This window comes from Cornus florida, unplaced genomic scaffold (assembly GCF_030987335.1).
Source record: "Cornus florida cultivar Cherokee Brave unplaced genomic scaffold, ASM3098733v1 CherokeeBrave_3.0.0_Hap2_Chr08, whole genome shotgun sequence".
Classification (NCBI taxonomy): Eukaryota; Viridiplantae; Streptophyta; class Magnoliopsida; order Cornales; family Cornaceae; genus Cornus; species Cornus florida.
Genome location: NW_026775578.1, coordinates 30663641 through 30684990, shown reverse-complemented (window position 1 = coordinate 30684990; position 21350 = coordinate 30663641). Strand labels below are relative to the sequence as shown.

The window sequence follows — 21350 nt, the reverse complement described above, 5'->3', positions numbered from 1 at the left end:
TATCACACCACATTCAACTTAATTTATACTTATATGTATATAAACAATAAACAATAAATTTGTCATTGAATAAATAACAAAATAATTTAATAACTTATTATATACTCTCTTTTTTTAATCTAATTTATTGATGGAATGGGGATTCGAACTTGGACCTTTGGCCACAAGCAACACATGCCCTACCACTGGGCTATCATAACACATCCAACTTAATTTATAAGTATATGTATATAAACAGTAAATTTGTCATTGTATAAATAACAAAATAGTTTAATAACTTATTAGATAATCTCTTTTTTTTTTTTTTAAATTTATTGATGGAGTGGGGATTAGAACTTGGACCTTTTGGCAACAAGCAACACATGCCACATCCAACTTAATTTATACTTATATGTATATAAACAATAAATTTGTCATTAAATAAATAACAAAATAATTTAATAACTTATTATATACTCTCTTTTTTTTTTTTTAATTTATTGATGGAGTGGGGATTCGAACTTTGGCTTTTGGCCACAAGCAACACATGTCCTATCACTGGGCTATCACACCACATCCAACTTAATTTATATTTATATTTATATAAACAATAAATATGTCATAAATAACAAAATAATTTAATAACCTTTTTTTTTATTTTAATTTATGGATGGAGTGGGGATTCGAACTTAGGCCTTTGGCCACAAGCAACACATGCCCTACCACTGGGCTATCAAACCACATCCAACTTAATTTATAAGTATATGTGTATAAACAATAAATTTGTCATTGAATAAATAACAAAATAATTTAATTGACCACAAACAACACATGCCCTACCACTGGGTTATCAAACCACATCCAACTTAATTTATACTTATATGTATATAAACAATAAATTTGTCATTGAATAAATAACAAAATAATTTAATAACTTATTATATACTCTACCTCTTTTTTTTTTTGTAATTTATTGATGGAGTAAGGATTCGAACTTGGGCTTTGGCCACAAGCAACACATGTCCTACCACTGGACTATCACACCACATCCAACTTAATTTATAAGTACATGTATATAAACAATAAATTTGTCATTTTTTTTTTAATTTATAGATGGAGTGGGGATTCGAACTTAGGCCTTTGGCCACAAGCAACACATGCCCTACCACTGGGCTATCAAACCACATCCAACTTAATTTATACTTATATGTATATAAACAATAAATTTGTAATAAATAACAAAATAATTTAATAACTTATTATATATTCTCTTTTTTTTTTTTAATTTATTAATGGAGTGGGGATTCGAACTTGGGCCTTTGGCCACGAGCAACACATGCCCTACCACTGGACTATCGCATCACATCCAACTTAATTTACAAGTATATGCATATAAACAATAAATTTGTCATTAAATAAATAACAAAATAATTTAATAACGGGTCAAGTGTAAAAAACACTCTGTATTTTTTAAAATGTGCAAATAACACTTCTGTTGTTCAAACGTCAGTTCTCTAATTTCAAAAAATTGAAAATAAGGACTTTTTGTCAAAGGGGTAGGTAAAAATATGAAAATACCCCCAATATTCTTTATTCAATAATAATAAAAAAATTGAAGAAGTTGAAATTACACCATTAGACATTAACCTAAACTATGTCGTTTTGGGTAATGAAACACAATCCACCATCTTCGAGCATTGCAGAGCCTACACGCCATTGTTTTGCTCTGTTCTGCCTTATTGTTTACTCCTCTGTAATTAGATGAATCAGAGAACGCATCTGAGGAGGAGAGAGAGACTCTCTCTCTAGTTTGTTGGAGAGCTGTATTGAGATTCGTGACCGTCCCTTCGTTCTCTTTCGCGATTCTCTGCCACACTTCCATCTCCAGCTCCTGCCATCTCAAGCACTCGAGCTCCATTGTCCTCTTCTTCGCAGTCACCAAGTCTTCCTCTTTCTCCCACATCAAACCCATCGTTTTCGCTTCGTATCGCTTCAGCAAAACCCAGTTTGTTGCCTTGTTTCTTCCAGAAGAGTAGTCCTCAGTCTCTCACTTTGTTTCACCGTGTTCATCACAAATCAAGAAAAACCCAGAAATGAATTAATTATATAAATCCAAAATCAAACATGTGTGTGGAAATATGAATCTATATTATGAAAACCCATTTGGGATTTTTTTCGAATCTGACCTGTAGACGAAGAATCCAGTCGATTTCTTGCCTCTGCTTCTCGAGCTCGGCAGCCAAAGACAGAAAACTCCATTGTTGGATAGTTATGATCAACACTCGATGAACAAGAAGCCCCTTGATTATTAATATTACTATTGAAACCAATAGATTGAAACACTTGCTGTTGTGGGTGTTCTTGAAATTTGAAATTAGCTCCATCTTCAATCCCCAAAACAGAGCTCGTAAGCCAACCCAGATTTTCAGAATACAACTGTGCCTGAACAGCCATCTCTAACTGCTACAAAACCCAAGAAATCAAATGAATAACAGAGAGAGAGAGAGCAAAAAGCAAGCTTCTATCCTAAATGGATGAGAAATGGGATAGGTGTAGAAGTAGAAGGCTCTTATCAGAAGAGACGCATGATCTCTCTCTCTCTAAAACTTCCTCTGATCTCTCTCTCTCTCTAAAACTTCCTCTCTCTAAACTCCTCTCTTTAATGGCATAACCTTTGCCTTCTTTGTTGCTCTGGTTTGTGGTCTATATGTATACAAATAATAAATTTGTCATTGAATAAATAACAAAATAATTTAATAACTTATTATATACTCTTATGGAGTGAGGATTTGAACTTGAGTCTTTGGCACAAACCAGACATGCCTACTACTAGGCTATCAAACCACATCCAACTTAATTTATACCAATGTATATAAACAATAAATTTGTCATTGGATAAATAACAAAATAATTTAATAACTTATTATATACTCTTAATTTATTAATGGAGTGGGGATTCGAACCTGGGCCTTTGGCCAGGAGCAACACATGCCCTACCACTGGGCTATCACACCACATCCAACTTAATTTATAAGTGTATGTATATAAACAATAAATTTGTCATTGAATAAGTAACAAAATAATTAATTTACTTAATATATTCTACCTTTTTTTTTTTTAGTTTACTGATGGAGTGGGGATTCGAACTTGGGTCTTTGTATATAAACAATAAATTTGTCATTGAATAAACAACAAAATAATTTAATAACTTAATATATACTACCTTTTTTTTTTTTAATTTATTGATGGAGTGGGGATTCGAACTTGGGCCTTTGGCCACAAACAACACATGCCCTACCATTAGGCTATCACACCACATCCAATTTAATTTATACTTATTTGTATATAAACAATAAATTTGTCATTAAATAAATAACAAAATAATTTAATAACTTATTATATACTCTTAATTTATTGATGGAGTGTGGATTCGAACTTGGGCCTTTGGCCACAAACAACACATGCCCTACCTTTAGGCTATCACACCACATCCAATTTAATTTATACTTATACAGTATATAAACAATAAATTTGTCATTCAATAAATAACAAAATAATTTAATAACTTATTGTATACTCTTAATTTATTAATGGAGTGGGGATTCGAACCTGGGCCTTTGGCCACAAGCAACACATGTCCTACCACTAGGCTATCATACCACATCCAACTTAATTTATAAGTATATGTATATAAACAATAAATTTGTCATTGAATAAATAACCAAATAATTTAATAACTTATTATATACTCCTTTTTTTTTTTTAATTTACTGATGGAGTGGGGATTCGAACTTGGGTCTTTGTATATAAACAATAAATTTGTCATTGAATAAACAACAAAATAATTTAATAACTTAATATATACTATCTTTTTTTTTTTTAATTTTATTGATGGAGTGGGGATTCGAACTTGGGCCTTTGGCCACAAACAACACATGCCCTACCACTGGGCTATCACACCACATCCAATTTAATTTATACTTATTTGTATATAAACAATAAATTTGTCATTAAATAAATAACAAAATAATTTAATAACTTATTATGTACTCTTTTTTTTTTTTTAATTTATTGATGGAGTGGGGATTCGAACTTGGATCTATGTATATAAACAATAAATTTGTCATTGAATAAACAACAAAATAATTTAATAACTTAATATATACTATTTTTTTTTTAATTTATTGATGGAGTGGGGATTCGAACTTGGGCCTTTGGCCACAAGCAACACATGCCCTACCACTGGGCTATCACACCACATCCAATTTAATTTATACTTATTTGTATATAAACAATAAATTTGTCATTGAATAAATAACAAAATAATTTAATAACTTATTATTTACTCTCTTTTTTATTTTTAATTTATTGATGGAGTGGGGATTCAAACTTGGGCCTTTGACCACAAACAACACATGCCCTACCACTGGGCTATCACGCCACATCCAACTTCATTTACACTAATATGTATATAAATAATAAATCTGTCATTGAATAAATAACAAAATAATTTAATAATTTATTATATACTCTTTTTTTTAATAAATTATTAAATTATTTTGTTGATCTCTGTTGAAGCTTTTGGTAATGTCTCCAACAATGAGAGATCTCTATGCACTATGTGCTTCTTTTTTATTTCTTTGAGGGACTGATATTGTAGACTAGTTTGTGGATTTTCTGTCATTTTGTTCTCTGTAATTTTCTCTTCTTAGTCAGTCTTAGAAAGAAAAAACTGCATCTATTTTAATCACAGTGTCCTTGAGAGAGCCGTGAATAGCTCCACACCCAGGTCTTTGGTGGACATCAGTGAAGAAGTGAGACCTTCTTTGTCATGTGTTTGTTCAGTGAGGTTGACAATAACTCTTTTTTTTTTTCTTTTTTTTTTTCTTTTTTATTAATTTGAAAATTTATTCATGCTATTCTGCGTAAGTGCAAAAAAAAAAAAAAAAACTTTGCTATATACAAAATCTGCAAATAACCCGTGCTCTAAAAACCTCCCACATTTTTCAAATTTTACAAATAAGGACAATTCTTCAATTTGAAAACTGAAATACCTAAAATACATTTAGAATGCAAAATAATAATAATAAAATAAAATTTTGGTATAAATTTTTGGGTATAAATTTTTTTTTGTGTTTATGTAAGATTTAGGGGGTATTTTTGGTTTTTAGAAAAATTTTGGGTTTCAAGGGGTTTGCAAAAAATTGAAGAATGAAATACCTAAAATGGCGGTATTTTGAAATTTTGATGAAAAAAGAGTTAAAATTGACTATCAGGTAACAATTGGTACAAAATTTCAAATTATAAAAATTTGTACGTGCATACTACATTTTTATATGACAAGTGTTTGTGTTTTTTTTTTTTTTTCAATTTACTTTTTTTAAAATACAACTATAGAGGACAAAATTAGGCTAATTTTTCTGCAATGGTTGCCGTCTTAATTGGATAATAAGAATTATAGGTAATCGTTAGATTAAAATTATACATACATATATATTATTACATTACAGTATATATGGATGTTATATATATTAGTTATATAATATATATAAATATTAATTATTTACCAATATATTCATTTGATTATGTAATTATATTATGCACCATCCTATATTTTAACTAAACTCACTCCATATTAAATATATGTTACTGAATATGATTTTAATTAAAATTCAATTCGATTCGATTCCGAGCTAAATAGAATATGAATTAAAACATTCAATCCAATAACATGTTGACGACTCGAGTTTGATAATCAGTTAACCTAACAAATCGGATATGAATTTAATTAATCCCGTTGACCGACATATGAATGACTTGCCCGGTTGAATGTTTCAATTCACCAAGTTTTGCTTCCATTAGATTATTGAATTGGTTTGATGCGACGATTTGAACCAAATAAATTACACAATATGAATATTTTGTGGTTTGATGTTCAGTTTTTTATGTGTGTCTCCCTCTCTCTTTCTCACGGGACTCTTCCAAATATATATATATATATATATATATATATATATATAGTAGTATTACATAAAATCACTCTGGATTACTTAGATAAAAGAGAGGACGGTTTAATATTTTTCATTTTGGGTACAAATCTCTATAAATAAATAAATAGTAATATAATATATATGAATAAAACTATAAAATAATAAATTATAGGAGGCAGTTAAGTACAATTATGAAAAAATAAAATAAAAGAAGTTTTATAAAATAAAATAAAAGAAAATTATGTAATTTTCTTAATGGTAAATTTACTAACAGTTTGCTCCCCAAGACACTACTATCCAAATCTGATCACGGAATTTTTAACCTATAAAATCTCTCCGAACCCTCATCTCTCTCCTTCATCAAATGCTTTGCTGCCTCACTCACATCTAATGCCCAATTGCCATCCCATTCAGAAACAACCCCCAACTCGAAAAAAATTAGCATCGACGCCGCCACAAAGCACCTACCACCGTTATCGCCGATAACAAAACAACTACTGCCGCCGCCCTAGCCAGAGCAGAACCATTGAGTCCTTGGGCTTTGCGTCGCCGCCCTTCTTCCTCTAAATCAAGCTCTGCAAACTAGACATTGTCTTCGCCTCCGATGGTAAAATCCTAATTCTTAATCAAAACCATCCTCGTTTTCAGAATTGTAACTTGTTAATCGCTGTAACTTGGTTTTCAGAAGGAAAGAGTCCCGTGGATTTGATTTCCTCGATTATTTTCTCATTGCTGTACTTTGTTTATCGAGGCTAAGCTCAAGAAAATTCAACAAGGTTCAACATGGAAGCCTCTGCCATTACCAAGATTCCATCCGGCTTTAAGTTTCAGCCCACTAACGAGGAGTTGATTCACTATCTTTCATGCAAGGCCAATGAAGCACCATTGCCATGCTAGGGTGTCATTCATAACGTATTTGACCTTTACGGCATATGAATGACCTTCTTTGTCATGTGTTCAGCGAGGTTGACAATAACTGCTTTTTTTTTTTCATTAATTTGAAATTTTTTTCATGCTATTCTGCGTAAGTGCAAAAAAAAAAAACTTTGCAATGTACAAAATCTGCAAATAACCCATGCTCTAAAAACCTCCCACATTTTTCAAATTTTACAAATAAGGACAATTCTTCAATTTGAAAATTGAAATACCTAAAATACATTTAGAATGCAAAAAAAATAATAATAATAATAATAATAATAAATAAAAAATAAAATTTCGGTATAAATTTTTGGGTATAAATTTTTTTGGTGTTTATGTAAGATTTTGGGGGTATTTTGGGTTTTTAGAAAAAAATTGGGTTTCAAGGGATTTGCAAAAAATTGAAGAATGAAATACCTAAAATGGCGGTATTTTGGATTTTTTTATAAAAAAAAAGAGTTAAAATTGACTATCGGGTAACAATTGGTACAAAATTTCAAATTATAAAAATTTATACGTGCATAATACATTTTTTATATGACAAGTGTTTTTTTTTTTTTTTCAATTTACTATTTTTAAAATACAACTATAGAGGACAAAATTAGGCTAATTTTTCTGCAACGGTTGCCGTCTTTTTAATTGGATAATAAGAATTATAGGTAATCGTGAGATTATAATTATACATACATATATATTATTACATTACAATATATATAAATATATATGGATGTTATATATATTAGTTATAATATATATATATATATATATATATATATTAATTATTTACCAATATATTCATTTGATTATGTAGTTATATTATGTCCCATCCTATATTTTAATTAAACTCACTTCATGTTATATATATGTTACTGAATATGATTTTAATTAAAATTCAATTCGATTCTAATCCGAGCTAAATAGAATATGGATTAAAACATTCAATCCGATAACATGTTGACGACTCGAGTTTGATAATCAGTAACAAATCAGATATGAATTTAATTAATCCCGTTGACCGACATATGAATGACTTGCCGGATTGAATGTTTCAATTCACCAAGTTTTGCTTCCATTAGATTATTGAATTGGTTTGATGATACGATTTGAACCAAATAAATTACACAATATGAATATTTTGTGGTTTGATGTTCGGTTTTCTATGTGTGTCTCCCTCTCTCTTTCTCACGGAACTCTTCCAAAAATTATATATATATATATATAGTAGTATTACATAAAATCACTCTGGATTACTTGGATAAAAGAAAGGACGGTTTAATATTTTTCATTTTGGGTACAAATCTCTATAAATAAATAAATAGTAATATAATATATATGAATAAAACTATAAAATATTAAATTATAGGAGGCAGTTAAGTACAATTATGAAAAAAATAAAATAAAAGAAGTTTTATAAAATAAAAGAAAAGAAAATTATGTAATTTTCTTAATGGTAAATTTACTAATAGTTTGCTTCCCAAGACATTATTATCCAAATCTGATCACAGAATTTTTAACCTATAAAATCTCTCCGGGCCCTCATCTCTCTCCTTCATCAATTACTTTGCTGCCTCACTCACATCTAATGCCTAATTGCCATCCCATTCAGAAACAACCCCCAACTGGAAAAAAATTAGCATAAGATGCCGACGCCGACACAAAGCACCTACCACCTTTATCGCCGATAACAAAACACCCACTGCCGCCACCCTAGCCAGAGCAGAACCATTGAGTCCTTGGGCTTTGCATCGCCGCCCTTCTTCCTCTAAATCAAGCTCTGCAAACCAGACATTGTCTTTGCCTCCGATGGTAAAATCCTTATTCTTAATCAAAACCATCCTTGTTTTCAGAATTGTAACTTGTTAATCGCTGTAACTTGGTTTTCAGAAGGAAAGAGTTCCGTGGATTTAATTTTCTCGATTATTTTCTCATTGCTGTACTCTGTTTATCGAGGCTAAGCTCAAGAAAATTCAAGAAGGTTAAACATGGAAGCCTCTGCCATTACCAAGATTCCATCCGGCTTTAAGTTTCAGCCCACTGACGAGGAGTTGATTCACTATTTTTCATGCAAGGCCAATGAAGCACCATTGCCATGCTAGGGTGTCATTCATGACGTATTTGACATTTACGGCAAAGAACCGTCGGAGCTTTTTGCAGGGATCGAAAGAAAACATTCTTTATTTCTTCACCAAGTTGAAGAAGAAGCACGAAAAGGACTCGAGGATTAGTCGTGTGACGAAGATTGTTAATTGAAAGGGCCAAGACAAGGCTAAAGATATCAAAGGAAAAGAAACACTGATTGAAATGAAGAGAAAATTTACCTATTATCTCAAGTCTGATCCTAAAAGGAGTAGATGGAGCATAACCGAATATAATCTTGGTGGCACTAATCTGAAAAATGCAAAAGTACGTACATATATGTATTTTTGTTGATTTTCTTTTATTTCTATGTTTCGTTTTCCAAACACTAATTTTTTTTATTTGATTTTATATGGTATCAAGTTAAATATTATGTAATTTCCCGAATTAAATGACAAAAAGAAAAAGAAAAAGAAGGTGCAATGGAAGTGGCAGCAAAGCCTGCAACACGATCAAAGAAGCAACAATTGAACCACAAGTCATAGTAATACAAAACTGCAACTTGATCAAAAAAGGAATCAAACTGAAACCAATGGCCTCGCAACCAAAAGACTGGAGCTTGATCACAGAAGGAATGGCCTTGCAACCAGAAGACTGAAACTTGATCACAGAAGGAATTGAACCGAAACCAATGGCCTTGCAATCAAAACTGCAACTTGATCATAGAAGGAATCGAAACGGAACCAATAATGGCCTTGCAACCAGAAGACTGCAACTATTGGGTGAACGGATTTGCCAAACAACTCCTCCAAAATCAAGAGGAAATAGGAGAGAGTATAACAATGTTGATGCCAATTTATTTTTATGGTGATAGTTGGTGCTTCTCAGAGAATGATGTAACAATTTTTTTAATTGGTGAGAATTTGATGTTGGAAAGATATATGCTTCATGTGACATTTAAGATATAACAAACCTTATACTAATATGCCATGTGATAATTAACAATATGCTAAGAAATCATTAATTAAATATGCAACTCTATATTTAATTAAATATGTAAAATAAAGCAATAAAATAATAATAATATACAATGAATGAACCTAGACCGAGGTTAGTATTGGATACTATATCCTTAAGACAGATTCGCCCCGCTATGGTGCTAACGGACTCAGTGGCGTCTATCTCTCATGATACAACGGTCTACATCCACCAGTAGCAGCACTACAAACTCATGGATACAGTGAACCTCCTCCGTGTAATATTCTTTCTGACTCAAAAATGCATCTATATACTATATAAATGCTGAATTGGGTGTAATTCAAACCAAATGGTTCGGACCAATCTTAATATGGCTTGATGAAATTGAATTAGGGTCTAAGTGGTTCGGACCACTCAACCTATGGTTTGAACCCACTTAGATTGGGTTCAAGTTTAGAGAGAGAGATAGAAGAAATTGAAAAATGAATGAATTGCAAATGATCCAAAGGGGGTATTTATAGGCAACAAGGTGCCTTTTCGGATTGGGTGCAACCCTTTGGAAAAAACTAAAAAATAGTTTTTAATTAATGTGCCTTTTCAGATTGGGTGTGTGTGATACCCCTCAACTCCGAGACGCGGGTTGATCAGGTCCGAGCCCAAACCCGAGGGATATCAAACAATTAAAGTATTTTAAATCGAACATGGAATACAAAGTGAAATAAGAAATTAAATTAAATAGCTGGAAGAAACTAAATTAATAAACCTTGAAATAAAATTATTCAAATCTGATAATCCAAAACTCCATAAGTTTATAACTCGAGAATCCATCCAGTGGACCCCTTATTAATATTCTCAATTCAAAACTGAAATGACTGAAATAAAGTCTAAAGCTAATATAGAGAAGATTCCTATATAGTTGGAGGAATGAATATCTGTATCTGCTCTGCACGTCTAAGCTCTAACCCTGGAACTGACGAACACCTGAAAAATAAAGGAGTGGGTCAGGCCCACATGCAAGTCCTGATCTACTACAATCCAAACAGTAATCCGATACGCAGATACATCCTAGGAAGACTCAACAATATCTAGAGTAGTCCATATATGTACATAGTACACACTATAGGATGCTCGCTAGTCCAGTAGGTCTGTCTCAGCCTGAATAGAAGGCAACATGCAAATACGCACCCTAAGGTGGGCATAAGTACCTAGACCTACCAGGGAACAACACCTATGTCCAGTTATCCATCCTAGGCGATATACGCACCCTAACCATGGTCCTGAGACTCAGGCTCATACCATGGCACATAAAATAAATACATAAAGTCCGTACTCCCTATACAAAATATCAGTCATCTATGTAGTGGTCTGATATATGTAAACACTCCATCCTAAAACCGTAGTAAGTCTTTCAATTCACAATTGATATGACACATTTGGGTGATGGACTTAACCTTTATGGTTAATCCATACCTTAATCCAGTTTGGGTAGGACTTAGTATTTTGAACTAATCCATTCCCAATATAAGTAGGTCTTAGTATTTTGAACTAAGCCATCCCTAATATGACACCGTCCCATACCGGTTCATATACATATATCCATATAAGTAGGACTTAACTTTTTTATGGTTAATCCAACTCATTCCAAATTAGGTAGGATTAGTGTTTTAACTAATCCATACCTAGTATGTCACCGTCCCATACCGGTACATACAATCCTCCAGTTAACACAGTTGACCATACAATTATTAAATAGTCATCAACCACATTCCACAATATGCACAAGATAAATTTAATGCATAGACATAAATAATAGGCATTCAGTATGGGCCTAAAATCCAATTCCAATTATGTAAAGTGCTACAATAAATTTAAGCATTCACATTCTCCATCATAGTCCAAAATTTGATATAGCTAATAAAAATTTAAGTATCCACTACACCCAAGGTAAGCATAGGAAAATTCAGTTAATTCCCTATACTTCAAATACTATAGAATTATGATTTATATATATATGTAAATCATACACAACAACCTGGCCAAGCTCAGGTATATAAACCTAGCAAATCTTCCAATATAGTTCACGAATTGATACCGTTAATAGAAATTTGAGTATCAATTAAACCCAAGGTAAGCATAGGAAATTTTTAGTTAATTCACTATACTTATAATACTATGGAAATATGATATATTTTTATAATTAAATCATATACACAATCCTTGTTAAGTTTCAGTGCCAATAAAACTTGTCCAACCGTGTACAACCCCTAAGTCTTATTTACTTATATAGTCCATCCTTTAATCCATTTTTGAGTTATTATTTTCCCATGTTATTATAGGTTTATAACAGCCTATACAACACTTAAAATAAGTTAGACGAAGTCCTAATGCACTGTACAGTCCAATTAACGCATAAAAATCATACAGTTTGAGATTTATGGGCAAGAGCAGGCTCTAGAAAAATTGAGCCTGCTCTTTTATGGATTGAGCTGGCTCTAAGGATCTAAGAGCCTGCTCTAAACAGCCAAAAGCTTGCTCTAAGAATATTAGAGCTGGCTCTTTCCATTTTTGGAGCCTGCTCTTGCTCCCTTGCATGCCGTTGTCCGTTCCGGCTTCATCTTCTTCAACTCCGATGTTTTCCTACACCCTCTGTGATGTTTTTAATCCTTGTTCTAGGTTCAATCTTAATCCTAGATACATCATAAACCTCTAACATCCAACCATAACATGTATTGAACACAATATTTGAAACCAATGACAATAGAAAATCAGTTTGTAATCTACCGCTTTCCTTAGATTTATTTTGCTCCATTCTTATGCTTAATCATGGATTAATGTTTCCCATAATATATTAAGCCTATTATAGTCCCAAGACATCAATTAAACAATTTATACGAAGTGGTAATCATCTGAACAGTCCATACAGTGCCCAAAGTCCAATTTGTGTGCCTTTGGGTGAGAGCAGGCTCCATAAAATTTAAGCCTGCTCTTTTAAATGTTGGAGCCGGCTCCCTAACTTAGGGAGCCTGCTCTTTTCAGCATGGAGCTGGCTCCATGCTCCTTGGAGCCGGCTCTTTGTGTGAGGGAGCTGGCTCTCTCATTTTGAGAGCCTGCTCTCTCTTTTTCCGGCGCGTTTTGCGTTTTTCCACTTCATCTTCCTCGCATCCGGTGATACCCAAGCCTCTGTAAATAATTTAATACCTGTTCTAAGGTTCCATTAAATATTCTAGATTAACCCTAAATCCATGGTATACAACCACGACATGAATTGAACACACCGTTTGAAAACTACGACAACAGAATTTTCAGTTAGAAAATTTAACCAATTTCAAAACAGATTAATTCTGTAAACTCCGACCCTATTTTAATACTGGTTCTAGGATTAAATCTTAGACCCAGACAAAATCCTAAACCATGGTTATACATCCACAACATGGATTTAACAGAATCTTTTAAACATAACGGCAACAGAAATTCGACTAGTAACTTTAAGCAAACTCAAACCCAATTATTACAATAAAATTAAATACTATATGTTCATGCATAAAAGACATGTTACAAAATCTATTTAATCCATTTTAAACCTTATTAAATCCCTAGAGACTACCTAGGCATGCACAGAACACAAATTACAGAGGAAAGAGAAGAACAGAACTTGCCTGCAGTTTCAGATTTCAAAACTGTAAACCAACGTCTCTAGATTTCCAGTCAACGCCCTAGGCTGCCATTCACCACCTCCGGTGCTTTTGGTTCAACCCAAAAGCACTCCACTCCTTCCTCCTTGAGCCTCTTTGTATATTAGTCAGACTCACTCTCTGTTTCTTTGTCTCTCACAACTCTCTTTTATTTTACGTGAATAGGGTTCACAAAACCCTTGGCAATCCGTACTTATGTATTTATAGGTTTTAATTGAAACCTTAATTTAAATCCTAAACCAAACCCTAAAGTAAAGCCTAAACCAATTATATGTCGGCTCCAATCCTAGACACGATGTAAAACATGAAACCCTAATTACCAAAACAGTGAATTCATATAAGCACGTAATTAATTAAACTTGAGAAATACATTTAAATTAATGAAACAAACCAAAATACAATTTAAGCAATTAATTAAAGAAAACACAATTTAGAACGATTAATGAAAGAAAAACACAATTAATTGAATTAAAAATAAAATAAATCAAATAAGTAAATAATTAATTAATCAAAACAAACAAATAATCAATTAATTTAATAAAAAATAAATAAATAATTAAATTAAATTCCAGGACTGTCCTTTTAAAATTAGGGGTATTACAGTGTGCCTCTTCATTATTAGACACAACCATTTATATGTGTCTCTTCACATTGGACACATCCACTCTAATTGGTTGTAATGGTTCACATGGTGTCTGTTCACCAATAGACACATCCACTCCAATAGGTTGCAATGGTTCACATGGTGTCTGTTCACCAATAGACACATCCATTCCAATAGGTTGCAATGGTTCATATGAATAGTTTTGTCTGTTTGTTTTGAGTTGCAATCCTTTAGAAACAGATGCAACTCTTTGAAAAACAAATACAACCCTTTAGAAATAGATGCAACCATTTGGAAAAAAACTAACTTTTAATTTAAATTAAAAAACTAATCACCTATTTAAATAAGCCCAGCCCAAAATTAAAGGCCCAATCCAAGATTCCATTTAGTAAAAAGAATAATTGGACTTTACAATTAGACCCAAGCCCAAGCCCAAATTTGGCTTATTTAAATTTCAATTAGTTTCAACATTTTTTCCATGTGGGACAAACACTTCCCACATTTTGCATTCCTATTCAGGCTTATCAAAACACCACACTTTGGAGCTAATTTCTCATTCACCCGGAAACAGATTTGAGAAAGTAAATATACCACGTTCATCTCCTTGCGGAGAGAAACGCGTTCATCTAGAGATCCGCAAAAAATTATTAGCGGAATCTGTTCCAAACCTCATCCAAAGTTTATGTTTTTAATGTCCCCGTTTCCAATAAATTTGAGTCAACTTTTCAGTTTTAGCAACTGGGTGTTGGGTTTTGCTAATTGAAGGTAGGGTTTTGATGGTGTTTATGTTCAATTTTGAATTGATATTTGAATATTGTATTGTAGGGTTTCTTTAGCAGATTGCAATACCTCGATTTCAAGTCTGATCATAAAAGGAGTGGATGTAGCATTACTGAATACAATCTTGGCGGCACTAATCTGAAAAGAGCAAAAGTATGTACATATATGTGTGTTTTTGTTGATTTTCTTTTATTACTATGTTTAGTTTTCTGAACACTAATTTTTTTTATTTGATTTGATATGGTATCCAGCTCAAAGATTATGTAATTTCGCGAATTAAATGACAAAAACATAAAGAAAAAGAAGGTGCAATGGAAGTGGCAGCAGAGACCTGCAACGTGATCATATAAGCAGCAATTGAACCCCAAGTCATAGTAATACAACCAGAAAACTACAACTTGATCAAAGAAGGAATCGAACCGGAACCAATGGCCTTGCAACCAGAAGAATATGGGGTTTCTTTAGCTTTGGTTTTTACTTATCAAAAAATAATATTTCAGAATATCTTACCAATTGGGTTCTAAGTACTAACCTTTTGATATGAATTTCTAGAACTGCTTATGATTGCGTAACTTTGGTTCATGGAATTTTGCTAGTAAATGGTGCTTATTTTTGGGCTTCAATCTTTCATTTGAAGTGTTCTAGTGTATTATTAGCTATTTTGCATGGATTCTTCTCGATATATATCCTCTTCCATCTTCTTGATGTGTTGCATTAGCTACAAAACTCTACATAACTTGCTAATTTATAGGCCTTTAAGGTTCACATTGCTAGACATACTCCCAAACATTAGATGGCATACATTGGTGAATGGCTTAGCTTGTGGGATTTGCTTTTCCCCGTGCTTGTATGTTGTAGGTTCCTATGGGGTAGGGGAAAAATTGGGGAATTTCGTTAAATTATATGTCTATTTCAATACTGTATTATTTTTTTTACAAAAGTGATAGTGTGTGGTGTCGGCCACGAACGTAAATTATGATTGACAACAAATATACAAGCATATATAATTTGAATAATTCATCCATCATAAAATTTCCAACACGCTTAATTGTTTTAGTTATAAAAAATGAAACCATGAACAATGTTGATGGCCTTAAATATTTTCATTTATGTGGAGTTCATAACATAATTATTGTCTTTGAAAAACTTCTGAAAAATTAAAAAAAAAAAAAAAGTGTAAGGAAACAGTGATGCTTTAACGAAAAAAGGAAGAAATTGCTAAAACGAGAGAAGATTCTCAAAGTTTTCACGCTTTGTGTAGAACGTGTGTTCAGTTAATCTGCAAGACATTACTCTGCTATAAGTTGGGCCTACTATATGATATGTAGACATCAAATTAAATTGTGGTCTAAGTGGAAGCCTTTATTTGTTCCTTTGTGACATGTCTCAAGGCAAGTATACTGTATAGAGGCTTAGGTCTCCCATGGTTGTGTAACTCATTGGTTATGTTATTAGGGTTAGAATAATCTTTCAGAATACATTTATTATTATGGTCTAAAAAGTATTAGACTAGAAAGCCCTTTTACTTTTAGCATTATTTTGCAGAAATTCATTGTTTTCAGACTTAAACCTGTGTCCCCACGCTTGTCAATTCAAACTTCCATCATTGCACTAAGCAATGAACTTTAACTTAATTGAATCCATTTAACAAATTTTATGGTTCTGTACACGGCAACGTGCTTACAAGAGAAATTAAATTATTCATCTTAAATACCAAATCTAAAATTTTTAACATAATTAGATCGACTTTGTACTGTCATGTCACATTTACTTCTGGAAAGATCCTTAAGGCTTGCATGTATAGTTTGACAAAGTTTCTTATATGCTACTTCTTTTTGAGTTCATAATCAGATCCCCATACAATTCATAGATTTTGTTTCACCTTTTCTATGTTGTTGTAGTGGCATTTTGCATGTCATTTAGTTTTTCCACTTCCTGGATTGTTAATGTATGTGACTATCTCGAAGAAATCTATAAGTGGGTTGGGGTGGGGGCAAGCTACGCACTGCACATGTTTTTGCTTGTGGGTGCAGGTATATATACTTTTAACTGTTTCTCTACTGTCGTACTTTTTGCTTGAGATTAAATGTGTAGGATGAATTGGATATAGAGAATCCTTATTTAACGGTATAATAAAATATCATCATGTATAAGATTCAGTTTGTGTAGGACATATGATATAGGAAGTTTAAAGAAATAATAAGTCATTTCTATTATGTGATAACTTAATATCATATTTATCATAGTTATTTATGGAATATTTGATGTATTTCCTTAATTGTTACATCAATTATTGGATTATGTGATTTAATGCACCGGTATGGGACGGTGGCATTGTAGGGATAGATTAACTTATCAATTAAGTCCTACCTATTTTATATAAGGGAATGGATTAACTAAAATGTTAAGTCATACTTATATTTTAGTCAGGTCAGCTGAACAAGTTGAATGACTTATGGAGGATTAATTTATTATATAAGGGAATGGATAACTAAAATGTTAAGTCCTACTTATATTCAAGTCAAGTCAGCTGAACAAGTTGAATGACTTATGGAGGATTAATTTATATTGGATAGGATGATTACTAGATTTTATATATATAAATATGGTGCCATGATATGAGCTTGAGTCTCAAAATCAATGGTTAGGGCGCGTATATCGCCAGAGATGTGTAGCTAGATATAGTGCAGTTGTGTACCCTGGTAGGTCTAGGTACTCATGCCCACTATATGTGCGTTTTGCATGTTGCCTACTATTCAGGTTGAGACAATCCTATAGTCTAGTGAGGTTCCTTTAGTGTGTATATATATATATACGGACTACTAGTTACTGTTGGATTGACTAGGATGTATACGTGTATTGGATCTCTGCTTGGACTGTAGTAGAGTAGAACTTGTTTGTGGGCCTGACCCATCATTATTTTTCAGGTGTTCGTCACGAGTAGAGGTTGTTCGTGCTGAGCGGGGATCAGTCTACTTCATTCTTCTGATGCTACATAGGAGTATCTTTATGATTCAGTTTCCTGTTTCAGATTACTGTCATTTGCTTAGTTTGGATTTTCTAGGGGTCCACACAGTATGGATTCCCGAGTTGTATTTTGGAGGATCAGTTGTATCAAAAGAGTTTATTAATTAATGGAAATATATTTTGAGGTTTATTATTAGATTATCATTTTAGTTTCTTGTCAGCATTTTATTTATTCTTCTTTATTCTTTTGTACTCTGTGGTCGTTTATTGCCGATTTGTTTTTGATATCTTCGGGTATTCGGGCGTGGGCCTGACCAACCCGCATTCGGGAATCCGGGGGTATCACAATAATAAGTTATTTGCATGTGAATAAAATGCCCTTTTGCTTCACTAATCTTTTTTTCCCTGGCAAATAACTGCTCCTATCAATGTTTTTGGGGAGACTAAATCGTCTAACTTTCACCTTGAAAAGAGGAGGTACCACTAGCCCACATGCCTTGGTTGCTTCACCAATATTCCATTTGGTTTCTCATACTAGTCTACTCTCCCCACTCATTGACCTAAATTGACTAACAAATTATTAGCTTATCTAAAATGAACACGCGTGTTTATAGAATAAAAATGACTTGAAAGAATTCTAATATCACTAAATGCAGACCAAAATTGCCATAGAGCTTCAATTGTTCCTGTAGACACTAAAATTTTAGTGTGTTTTGGTTTTGACAAGACCCATTAAATATGGGTCAATGTTTAATTAAGTTATTTAATTGACCCAAGCTTGGTCCACTTAAATTATTTAATTAGCCCAGCCCAGATGATTAAATGGAAAGATAATTATTCATAATAAAATATATTTGGAATAATTATTTTTAAGGATAATTATCATAATATAACCGGCCCAGCCCAGTTATGATTTTATCCTTATCAGGATAGAACACGTGTCATCATCCTATTAATCCAAAAAGCCTATAAATAGAAGCCTGGAGGAGAATAAAGGGAACACAAATTCAGAGTCCAGAAATCCAAAGACTCAAAAATCTAGAAGGTCCAGAAATCTAGAGGGCCAGAAATCCAGAGGGTACACAAATTTCTGGCACGCCCGGTAGGATATCCTCTGTCTCTCATCTCTTTCTCCTACATCAAATCCTCAATAAATTCATCGTCAGATTCTACGACTTCCAATAAGATTCACACGAAAAACAAGAATACTACCAAAGATATCGCAGTCATGACGGACAACATCAATACCACCACAAAAGGTGGCAAAAAGGTTACAATTTCGTCAAGTGGTATAAACAACTTTGCAAGTTTAATGATGTGGAGCATGGTCAAAGCATCCGTTCTTACCAAAAGATAATACGATGCAATGAGAGTCGATTCTACCAAATCTATCAAAGTAACAACTCAAACTCATACTACCTTCATCTCGCTGGGGGCAAGGAGGAAGGTTCCTACAAATTCAAAGGTTGCTCCAGTCATAAATTCAAGTTCAAGGCTGGTCCACCCAAGGCCAAAGATTTTTTCTAACTCCATCACTATGCCAGTCATGATGATGAGTACTACCTCGTACGAAGAGCAAGTGACGACTATGGCCCCTGTAATTGAAAGATTACAACACTCTCTCAAGGAGCAAGATCTAAAAATTGCCTCGTTGATAGAAAAGTTAAAATTACATGACGACAATGCTGAGTCAAGCAAAGGCCGAATTCCTCATTCTAATTCCATGCCATAGAACACTCCAATTGATGATCAAAATGACGTGTCCGCCAATCCAATAATTGATGCTGCCTCCGTTAACTCACTTTCTGTCCAACAACTTCAAGACATGATAGTGAATTGCATAGGAGAACAATACAGTGGCATTCCTCAAAGTGCTCGCATGTACTCAAAGCCTTACACAGAAAGAATTGACATCTTAAAAATACCGGTTGGGTATCAACCTCCAAAGCTTCAACAGTTTGACGGAAAAGGCAATCCCAAGCAACATGTTGCACACTTTGTAGAAACTTGCGGCAATGCTGGTACAGACGGAGATCTCCTTATCAAACAATTCATTCGTTCCCTCAAAGAGAATGCATTTGATTAATACACAGACCTCAAAGTTAGAGGTATTGACAGTTGGGAGCAGATGAAATAAGAATTTCTCAACCGTTTCTACAGCACTTGTCATACTGTAAGTATGTTGGAGCTTACAAACATAAAACAGATGAAGGGTGAACCCGTAGTTAACTACATCAACCATTGGCGAGCTCTAAGTCTTGACTGCAATGATCGTTTGTCTGAAATTTCTGCAGTTGAAGCATGTATGCAAGGCATGCACTGGGAGTACATCCTACAAGGGATTAAGCCTCGCACATTTGAAGAGTTTGTTACTCGAGCCCACAACATGGAGCTTAGCATGGAAAATCGTGGTGCTAAGGAAGATATTCCTGATATACCCGATAACCTTCAAGAAGATGAGGGAAGTGAGTCCGAAGAAAAAAACAATATACTTTCTAACTCGGATGACGAAGTAGCTTCATCTTTCATTATAAGCATCACCTTGAGAGAGTTACATCAAGAAACGCACCATGCTATAATAATGACTGCATCAGAAAGTGCAAAATCATAGGGGGCATTAAGTCAAGCAAAACAAGAAGAAAATCCTCAAAGTGATGATGAGATAGTCTGTGACCTTTAGCATAAGTTTGGATTATCGTCTGTGTAACGACCCGAACCCGAGGGGTCGAATCACTAACCGGATTCTTACCCGAACCTGAGGTCGTCTAAGGGCATTATGATAAGTTCTAAGGCCGATACATAATGTACGTGCCATCCCAAAACTTATACAAAACAAATGAAATCACAAATATAAAAGATACTAAAACAGTCCACTAACCCATTCAAACTTATGGAAGAACGTCATCCGCCACTTTCTTCCTGTGACTTGAAAAATGTTAAAATGATAGGGTAAGCATAAAGCTCAGTAGGAAGCGTCTAAGACACACCTCTTACGACCCTGTGAATCCATACAATGAATAGGATACAAGAGGACGGGATCATATCTCGAGGAAGAAAAAAAAAAAAAAAAAACAAGCAAAGTAACAATAATAATCAACAAATACGTACGCAAGTCATCTAACCACCAAATATACAATGTATGCCAATGTAATGCTATACCATGCAATGTCGTTCCCCATTTCCTAAACAATACCGTTTCAACTTCCAAACCGTTGGTGTAATGTGATACCCCTCGGATCCGAGACACGGGTTGATCAGGCCCAGGCCCGAACCCGAGGGAATATCAAACAATTAAAGTATTTTAAAATGAACACAGATGACAAAAAGAACAATAAAGATAGAATGAAACTGAAAGAAACATTAACT

At 33.3% G+C, this 21350-nt stretch overlaps 1 protein-coding gene across 1 annotated transcript; it reads right to left on the bottom strand.

Moving 5' to 3' along the window:
- Nucleotides 1-1621: 1621 nt before the first annotated feature.
- LOC132269973 (uncharacterized) lies at nucleotides 1622-2433 on the bottom strand. The gene is made up of 2 exons (XM_059771195.1): nucleotides 2166-2433; nucleotides 1622-2025 (listed from the first exon to the last, which is right to left on the bottom strand). Exons 1-2 carry the CDS (start codon nucleotides 2431-2433, stop codon nucleotides 1622-1624), a joined length of 672 nt encoding a protein of 223 aa, XP_059627178.1.
- Between the last annotated feature and the right edge of the window lie 18917 nt (nucleotides 2434-21350).

What these genes read in the sequence shown, in the direction of transcription:
- LOC132269973 (XM_059771195.1), bottom strand. Translation starts at nt 2,433, where the DNA reads ATGGCTGTTCAGGCACAGTTGTATTCTGAAAATCTGGGTTGGCTTACG. An exon ending in ACTGGATTCTTCGTCTACAG is followed by an intron (nt 2,026 to 2,165) that starts GTCAGATTCGAA and finishes AAACAAAGTGAG; the next exon opens with AGACTGAGGACTACTCTTCT.